The 10,547-nt window shown below is 35.1% G+C and overlaps 1 protein-coding gene across 1 annotated transcript; it reads right to left on the bottom strand.

Annotated features, from left to right (window-relative positions):
- Positions 1-1,164: 1,164 nt before the first annotated feature.
- Positions 1,165-2,702, bottom strand: LOC135596645 (protein G1-like7). The gene has a single exon (XM_065088706.1). The coding sequence runs from the start codon at positions 2,484-2,486 to the stop codon at positions 1,899-1,901; it is 588 nt and encodes a 195-aa protein (XP_064944778.1). The 5' UTR covers positions 2,487-2,702; the 3' UTR covers positions 1,165-1,898.
- Between the last annotated feature and the right edge of the window lie 7,845 nt (positions 2,703-10,547).

Genomic DNA, 10,547 nt, shown 5'->3' with positions numbered 1-10,547 from the left:
ACTATTCTGAAAGATTTGTCCCACTAGAGAGAGAGAGAGAGAGCTGTTGCCCTTTCGACAAGGTCTGCTCCACCGACGACCCATCACCGGAAGGAGCGAGAAGCATCGCTGTTACATCAAAATCAGCACCGAAAAGAGAGACTCGTGTACACGGTGGTGAGCAGTGGACGAAGTCATAAGGGGCTGAATAATGCAAATGCGGTAGTGTATGGTTCCTCCGTTCTTTATGATTTCTGGTTTAATTTCTATTATTTAATGTTCTTGAAGCTAATAATAAGATCAGGTTGAAAAGCATTTCCATATTTTAATTTGAAGATCGATCGATCTTCATCATAATTTTTCAAAATAAGAGAAGTTTTCGGTCTTCTTCAATGATCATCACATTAGAATCAACTTTATATACAAGTTGATCATCATCCATAGTTTGGTTGACCAACTTTGGAAGCACAAGTGTTGTATGGAAATTATTCACTCTCCTCTAATTTCATATTTTTATGCTGCTCATCATTTTGAAAATATTATATTGAGACTCTTTATTTAATATTTTTCAAGATTTAAAACTAATTAAGTATTTTTTGTAATTAATTACTTTTAGTATTTCGGTTCTTTTACTTTCAAAAATTATATTGAGATCTCTATATTTACGAAGGTAAAATATTTGAACCGTTGCGCCGACAAAACCCTTTCTCTCTTAATTTTTAAACTTATAAAATTATCTTTTTATACCGCTCGATGTTTCACTTTCATAAATATAGAAATCATAATACAATTTTTAAAAATATAAAAATTATAATATTAAATATAAATAATTAAGTGATAGTCTGTAATTAACCCCAAGATTCATCACATCTATTGTTTTTGATATGCTATCATGTTTGATTCTCATATTTTTCATTATCATTTTCAAACAATTTTAATCTTCATAAATTCAAAACTATAGTTTTCATATGGTAATTTATATTTGAATTATTTATTGCAATGTTTACTTCAAAAACATCTTTTTCTTGCAACTTGAATTACCAAAAATAATCAAGAGAGAGATGGCTTATGATGAAAGTTTTGTTTTATGGATTTTATGTATATTGAATTATAGAGGGAGAAAAGGAAGAAAATAATGCTTGCATGGAGATTTATTCTTACAGAATAATCCTTTATTTTCATCCATTATCTCATAACAACTCAACCAATATAATTATTTTATAAAATACCATATTACATTCCATGTATTATCAACACACCAAACGTACCAAAACCTTAATCATAACAGATACCACTAATAATGCCATAGTAACTTGCAAATATAATATGTTAGAAACGTAGAAAAGGTCAAAGAAGATACAGTGAGAACTCCAAAAGAGAAATAGTTGTTGCTGAAATCTAGAGAGAGAGAGAGAGAGCGCGAAGACTACTGCTAGAGAAGACCAAACTGTTATCACCGGCAAACTGAAGAGAGAAATAGGAGACGCAGGTGTGGGGAGGCCTGGGGCTTGAACCAGAAGAGGACCATTGAAGACCTCTCGAGTTCGACCTAGTTGCAGCAAGACCTCTTTTTGCCCAACACAGGAAGACGACTGGGGTGTCAAAAGGTCTGCATTGCTTTGTAGATTCTTTGGAAGACCGGTAATTTTCTCTTCATCGCTACAACACGTGGTACGAAGATGTTGGAAGAATAGGGTGTAGAGGAATAGAAGCACATTGAATGTACTGAGAACATTCTTTTTGTCGGATCAAATGGAATGTCATTGAAAGATAAATTGAAGTAGACAAACACAGTCATCGCGTTCAATTCAAAGAACTTTGAGAGAGGAAACGATTTGCAATCTCTCGGGCCTTCTTTCCTTTATCGTTCCTTAGCCACAAACAACGGAGAAGAGGAGAGAGAGAGTCTGGAGAAGTGATCAGGAAGTAAAGGAGCCTAATAGGGAGGCACCGGGACCCTCGCCGGTGCCGGAATCAGAACTGTCGCCACTGAGGGCAGTGGAGGAGGAGGAGGAAGGCTTACCTCCAGCGTGGCCTTGGCCGGCCGCGGCGGCGGCGCGCTTCCGCTTCTTCTTATCGTAAGGGATGCCGCGGGACTTGGCCTGGCTCTCGCGGACGTCGTGGAGGAAGATGCGGATGGCGCGGGCGGCGAAGGGGTTGGTGTCGGGGGAGCCGCCGGACTCCTCGTAGGCGGCGCGGAGACGGCCGACGAGGGCGTCGAGGGAGCCCCAGGCCTGGCGCAGGGGGCAGGCGCAGGGCCCCGGCGGGCTCGGGTGACCGTAGAAGGCGCACCTGGGGACGTGCACCTTGGTCTTCCCGAACTGGTCCAGGTACCGCAGGAACTCGATCACGTGGGCACCGCTGCACCGCGACAGCACCAGCGGCGGCTTATGGTTCCGCAGGTATTGCACGAAGGTATTCCAGTCTCGCCGCTTCTGCGACTCGTACCTACTCGGTTCCGCCTGAGGCGGTCTTGCCTCACCCCTCCACGGCTCCGCCGACTCCATGCACCGCCTCCCCCTGCCTTCTCTTCGCCCACTCGCACTGTTCTACCCCTTTCACGTCGCTTCTTCTCTTCTCTCTCTAATCACGGTTAAGAAAAGAAGGCATTAGAAAGAGAACCGACACACGGTGGCCCTGCGGCTGGAGTCGGTAGCCTACTGTGGGAAGAAAGGAGGAGATGTTGGTGGAGTCCGGTCACACTGGAAAGTTGGCCGTGGCAAATCTTTCAGGCCAAAATATATATGTGCCTCACGCTAATTATAGTTTTTTATAGTTTTTATTTATTATATATCTGAATCATATAAATTTTTATATATATATAAAATCGCATACCTTCATTTATTTCTTTATTTTATTTAATTATCTATTAATTTAAATAAAAAAAATGTATTTATTCTTAAATAAATACTAAAAATATGAAAAGGATATTACATATTCATAAATATGTTCCCAAACTTACCTTGAATTGGATCTATTTGTTGTGAGCAACTGGAATCAGGATAAGTATGCTTTTGACTTGGGTAAGAAGTAGTCTTTTATCTTTCACAGTGCAAAGCTAAAGTTGATGCAAGAACTGTTCATGAGGTCATCAGGTGTGGCATCCACAATAGTTGCAGAGGGAAGTGTGACTGATATGTTGCTGTCCAATGACTCGAAGATGTACAATCAATCATGTGGCAAATCCGTAGCCTCGTGATGCAGTGCTTCGGACTTATCAATTGCCGGTCCTGTATGTACGTCGTGAATGAATATGATGTCTCATAAACTTTGTACGAGGGATAGGGTTTTTTCCTCCATTTATTTCTCAGACAAAATATATATTCTTGAATATGATTGTAAAAATCTTCCTTTTACATGTTCTGTTGTGTTGTGTTGGTGTGCAATTCTTTGCATTTTTACGATGAGATGTGGTAATTATAACGAGTTAAAATTTTTATTTCATGCGGATTAATTATAAATTATTTCTTATAATTAGATCTCTTTAGCATATGGATCCTTACGCTTAACAAATTTATATTAAAATTTTTATAGTCAAACTTTTTTAACATCACATTCTATAGGCTTAAAAAATTTATATTAAACTTTCTATAGTTATGAAATTAAAATATTTAACCCAATTTACCATAACATCATCGGTTTTAACGACGGAAGATATAGATCGAGTTCTTGATATTGATAAGGTCGACCATCACGTTATTCTCGTCGACCACCATCATAATAGTACGGTGTTATCACCCGTCACTATCGTTAAAATTATTGTTTTACCTATTATTTTTATGTCATTCATCTATGTATTGTCACGTACTATATCTTTCGTCAATAAGGCCGATGACATTAGAATAAATGAGGTTAAATGCTTCGCTTTCATGATCATAGAGATTTCAATATAAATTTTTTAAGTATAAAGACCGAGATACTAAATATGTTTTACCTATATGCCAGTGACAATTATCTTCAATTTTAATGATATAAAATGATAACATTACATTAATTTAAGGAACAAAATATCTCTCAAATTAAGTTTTGTCACGAAGAAACATAAGCATAATTGTGCCCACCAAAGAAGCTCTTTCCTTCCATCTCTCTCTACCACTCCTACCATGCTTTTGTGGCGTAGTAAAATGAGGTTACTGTTTACTCATAGTAGTACAAATCTATGGTACGTGAAAAAGGACCGATCAACAGTGATGTTTTGTTCCTTCTTTCCACGAGAATACATCAACATTCAAGAAGATTAGCAATGACACAATAATTTACGTAGGTAGGATAAGTGAATGTTTGTGTCGATTATGCACGACAAACTTAAATGGTATACAACATATGATATAACACTGGATGAACGAGCTATATCATCCGACTCATCCCATGCTCACAGTATGATATTATTCTCTAATTATCTTTCAATGTATTCCATTGTGAGGGAGAAGAAATGGGTTGAACGTAATGAACAAAAAGCAAAGCTCAATTATGTTCCAAATTTTGATCTTTGGTTTTGCTTATTGACTTTCTAAATTCCAATTAATATTTTAATCGAGTCGTATCATCAACTTCATCACATTCTATGCTTATCGATAGAAACTAATGTTATGACATGATTAAAATGTGATGTAAAACTAAGACAACTAATTAACAAAACTGAAGTTTAATTACTAAAATATACTTTTATGTTCTAAATCTTGCACCTCAAGTTATGTGGCACTCCAAAGTTAGATTCCAAAGGGACAAACTTTGATGGAGTGAGAGGACTTTGGGAGAGACCTATTGCCTACTTCGTCCAACATAGTATGGGGCGATATCACTCGCTATTGTACACAAAGATAGTACTTGTGCTCTTGATAGTCTTTATAATCTTTAACTCTCTTTTTTTTACCTTTTTTTATTTCCAATAATAATTCCTATGCTTTGTTGAAATGTTAATTCAAGATTTGAGTGGAGTTAGGAATTTGATTAGCATGTAGTGGTGATAAATAAATATTAAGGATTTTAGTACTTCTTATGTTTATCTTTTGTTATCTCTTCTATGAAGCCATGTTTATATACTTACAAATCCCTCTTAGTCTTTCCAATCTCCATTCACTTAAATAATTTAATGAGTTAGAATCCGATAGGTTAATTGATCTATCAATTTCATTTGGATTAAATCATTGAAATATTTAGGCTAAAATTAATAATAATATACTAATCAAATTTTTATAAGTCAATATTAGTCTTACCCAATTTAGGATTAATCGGGATATTGCACATTCGATACCTAAGTATCATTAATGACAAGCTATTAGTATTTTTTGATATTATTCCAATCAAGTATGCATCGATATGTTATTAGTATTTTTAAGAATAATATCAACCTCTTATAAGATAAATGCATCGTTCATTTGATGAGACTTATTAGTCCATTTATTTTTTATATAGATTATGGAGAGTAAATGTCACTTAACTTCATTTTAATTAACTTAACTCATTTTGATTAATAAATATATTTTCTTTTTAATATGAATCTCACTTTGATCCTTATCACCATAATATACTACCATATTAGAAAATTTTAATTTTCACATTTAAGCACAACATCATGGTCAATATATGTGATTTGATTTTTTCAATACTTACTAATATTTTCTTATTTTTATCTCCTACACATAAATATTATCTAATAATCAGACAAATAGGAATCATGCAAAATCCATGTTAATCATAAATATATAAAAAAAAACTTACAACCATGAAAGAGCTCCAAGGTTTAGAGATCCTTTTTTTTCTCAATTTATTTTTTTATTACATTATGTTAGGTTGATAAGTATTTTTAAGAGTCTTAATTATATTTAAACTACTTGAAGCAGTCATAACTAAATTTAAACTCTTTGGTTGATTAAGATTAAGATTAAAATTTAAATTAAAAATTTAATTAGGAAAAGTAGTTCTCGGAGAATTAGGACTTGTTTCTATAAATATATTTTGGGTCTCAAGGTTTTGATGTGAGACTAGAGAGAATTGATTGAAAAGTTATTCGGATTTATATAAGATGATATATAAGGGGTTTTAAGTCTGAGTTTGAGCTAATTTAAGGAAGAATAGTTAATTATATTAATTTTTTATATAGTAAAAAAAATTAAAATTAGTTTTCTTTATGGACATAGACATGAAGTTACTGAAATAAGTTACTATCTTGATTTGATTGTCTAATATATTATTTCAATTGGTGATCTCTTGTATTCTTTTGGTTTTAGATTTCTCACTCCAAAAGATAAAAGAAGCACTTGCCTACAACATTTAGTTTAGATGATGGTAAGGAATCCATGTCAAACGAATACGAGGAGGCAATATTAATGCCACATTACAAGTATGATCTCGTAAACATATTGTGTTGTCTTAGTTCCCTCCGACACGTCCCGTCCGTGTCCTGATGCCTAAATCTTTGCCATGTACGTGAAAGGAATCTTGAGCGCCTGTGTCCGTCCATCTTCCACCCGAGGTGAATGCACGGTATCTTGTGGTCGAGGACGAGGACGAGGACGAGGACGAGGACGAGGACGAGGAAGAGGAGGACAACAAATCATCCTTGCACACTCGATCGCAACCATACATGACAACCAAAAAAACAAAAAGGAATGAATGAATGAGGTGAGATCCAAGAACAGCTTCTCCCCTAAGCTCAACATATGATAGATTTCAACCACGTTTCTCCAAAGTTAATGCCTTAGCAATTGCTAATCAATTGATGTCCTATAATTTGTCAAAAAAATCACAATTTTTGTAACGTTTACTATGTTTACTCATCAGATTTTGTGGCCAAGAACATAATACTAATTGCAATATATATATATATATATATATATATATATATATATATATATATATATATATATATTCGAAGATTTTGAATAGTTATCCTAAATTTAAGTTGTTTATGTTTTTCTTTTATCTTGGAGAAAAAACTATTAAATAATTCTCAATCATCTTCAAATATTCACCATCTTTCTTTTTGAATATATTGATTTTTAATCAATATATGATCAAATTGATTTTTAATCACTTGCAAGATTTGATCAAATCTAATTAGAAAAAACTACTTGCCAAGCCTTGTGTGCCCTAAGATATATATATATATATATATATATATATATATATATATATATATATATATATATATATATATATGAAGATTTTGAATAGTTATCCTAAATTTAAGTTGTTTATGTTTTACTTTTTTCTTGGAGAAAAACTATTAAATAATTCTCAATCATCTTCAAATATTCACTATTTTTCTTTTTGAATATATCAAGCATTATAGGTCATAGATGAAACTCCTGAAAAGAAAAGAAAAGTGATGAATATTGATTTTTAATCACTTGCAAGATTTGATCAAACCTAATTAGAAAAAACTACTTGACAAGCCTTTTGTGCAGAAAAAGTATTTTCCTAAGATTTTATATAACTATCCTAAATTTAAGTTGCTTATGTTTTGTTTGTTTCTCGGAGAAAGACGATTAAATAATTCTCAATCATCTTGGGGTATTCACTATATTTCTTTTTGAATATATCAAGCGTTATAGGTCATAGATGAATCTCCTCAAAGAAAAAGAAACGAAAAAAAAATTGATGAACATTAATTTTTATATACTCGATATTTTAGGGACATGGAACAGTGATGAAGATGCTGGCGCTGCATGTCCCTGTTAAAGAACAAATAATGGAAGACATGAACGAGGGCCATGCCATCCATGGGAACTGTTACTCATGTCAGGTTTCTGGTGATAATAAGCTGAGCCACGTCGAGGAGGGTCATGAAACGATAACAAGAGCTGCTGCTTCCAGCTCTGCCCATGCTTTCAAAGCTGAGACCGATGCATGCATTGATGCAGTGAAGGAGCCAAGGCGTGGAGTTGCTGTGAGGAGGTACAAGCAATAGGATCCATCCTTGTCATGAGTCAGTAGACTTGTACTCGAGATGTCTCCAGTGCCAAGAACACAGACCACGCAAACACAGAGAGAGAGAGAGAGAGATGCATCTTATTTTTCTTTTGCGAATTATCGTAAAAAAAATCCATCCTTTTGGGTTTTTCTTTGAAAATGTTTCTCATATTTAGAATTTTCTCACCATATCATTTTTTTACCCAATATCTGAATTTTTTTTTCTCTTATTTCCTATCGGACAGTCCATAGGAGGAATCGATCCAATTTTAGTATTTTTACACTATGCCATAGTAGTTTTAATTAAAAAATATATAATATAATTATTTTTGTATTATATTATAATTTTTTAATATTATTGAAAATACTATAACATAATGTATGGATAGATTAACCTATAGATTGGTCGATAAGAAAAAGAAGAGACGACAGAGATAATTATAGAATTTTGAAAATGAATGATAATTCCCAAGAAAACCCAAAAGAGGATTTTTTTTTTTTTTTAGGAATTCATCCTTTTTATCTGTTTGAGTGAGAAAAAAAGTAAATTAATTTGTTTGAAACTTGAAAGACCCATTTTGATTCTTGATGTCAACAAGATGTCACTCCATACTCATCTAATGAGTACACAAATAATGAAGCCTGATAACAATATCTCCTGTGATAACAACCTCGACAACAGTCAAGATCTTCTTAACTACATGATGAGATATCGTAAATCTATTGAGGAAAGTAATTCTCCCTTCCAAACATGTATAAATATGGAGTATTGTATATTGTTTCAATCAATTTAGTCTTCTTCTTTATTTTTCTGGATAACATATTTCTACAATACATAGGGGAAGAAAATAAAAATACATACCACAAAATACAAGCATCCAAGAAGTAGAAGAACAGTAAATATAAATGGTTAAGAATCGAGACTCCATCATGAAATGGATTCGATTCGTTTGTTGCTTGACAATATTTATTTGTAATGCTACCATTTGGAAGAGTAAGATAATATGATCATATATGCTCCCATTATTTCTAATTTGATACCATTTAGAGGTATAAAGAGGTGCATGCAATGGTTTCTGTGGGCTTACATTTGAGGCCCACACTACATGTTGTGTGCCATTTTAGGCCCATTTGGTATCGTTTAGTTGGGTTTTGATATGGCCTTATGTATTTAAATTGTTAGTCCAGTGGGGGACTCCATGAGTGAGCTCAGCTCTCGGGTGGAGCTCTTGTGAAGTTGGAAGTTGAAGAACCGCAACTCTCCTTGAGATCCTTTCGTAATGGACAATACATTTGAGTTTCCAATCTGTCGAGTCCTATTTGAATTGCTTGTTGGATTGTGAGAACCAGAGAGTTTGGTGTTGTCTTGTTCCTATTATGATTTATCCTTGAGAGAGAGAGAGAGAGAGAGAGAGAGAGAGAGAGAGAAGGCAGCATAAATTAGTCGGTCCGTCCATCCATCCATGGAAGTGGAGAACATCTTCACATTTTCTGAAGACAAAAGAAAGCAGATCAAAGCTCGCACCGAGTCCATCGATGACAACCTCTTTGTCATCTTACAAGCTCATTTCTTATTTCATTGACACTGTCCTGAGCTGAATCCACACGAGAACATAGTATTGCAGAACCTACCGATTCCCTTTGACTCGAAAGATGTGCTGCTTCTAACATAGAACCATCTGCATGACAGTGTTAGCTGGCTCCACCTGGGCCCCGTCGGATACGTCTGGTGTGCAGGCAAGGGAGGAAGACGGAAGAGAGGCAGAGAGTAAAGAGGATCACCAGAACCAGCAACATGATCACTCCCTCGAGCATGTAGCTTCTGTCATCTGTCAAACTCACTCTGAACCCCAGCTGAATGGGAGGCAGTTCGGAGACTCTGGCCATGAGGCATCCAGATCTTCCTCCTCTCCCTTCGCCGATCTTAAATCCCACTTCCTTCTCTTTACCCGATTGCTCAGTGTTACGATGGAGCTGAACTTTAAACCAGATGCACGGACATGGCAATTCAGAAGGACCACAATAATGCAGAAGGTGCCAAGCTTCGTAGAAGGAAGACTCGGTAGCTTGCTCCATGTCACGTCTCTCCAGTTTATGCATGGGGCACTGTGACTTTATTTCAGACAATAGTAAGTGACTTGAGATTGGAGCTTACGGATTGAGGACACAACTCAGACACCACATTCACTGCTGTAGTTCACATGTCGACAAGATGACACTTCCAAGTCCGTCCGTCGTAGGCTGCCCCACTACATGATGAAGAATTGCCAGTTGTTTGCTTGTGAACTCTTCGAACTGAGAGATCGAATAATAGAAAGGGCTCATCTCTCTCTCTCTCTCTCTCTCTCTCTCTCTCTCTCTCTCTCTCTCTCTTATTTTATTTTTTAATATTTTTTCTCCCTACAAGTTATTATTTGCCTGAAAGAGGGTATATTCATTATGAGAAGAAAAGTAAAAAAAAAAAAAAGAAGAATAATCCATATTACTAAGAATTAATTTAACAATTTAAATTTTGAATTGCATTGGTATCCGTACAAAAATTCCAATCTCAGCTCCTATTGGAGTTTGGTCATTCCATAGTAAAGGAAATTAATGAACCATGTGAAGAAATTAGCAAATTATAAGTAGATTACAATCCTATTTACCTCTTAAGA

The sequence above is a fragment of the Musa acuminata genome, chromosome BXJ1-11, assembly GCF_036884655.1.
Source record: "Musa acuminata AAA Group cultivar baxijiao chromosome BXJ1-11, Cavendish_Baxijiao_AAA, whole genome shotgun sequence".
NCBI lineage: Eukaryota > Viridiplantae > Streptophyta > Magnoliopsida > Zingiberales > Musaceae > Musa > Musa acuminata.
Note: the sequence above shows the minus strand (reverse complement) of the source record. Positions and strands in the feature narration are given on the sequence as shown.

What these genes read in the sequence shown, in the direction of transcription:
- LOC135596645 (XM_065088706.1), bottom strand. Translation starts at nt 2,486, where the DNA reads ATGGAGTCGGCGGAGCCGTGGAGGGGTGAGGCAAGACCGCCTCAGGCG.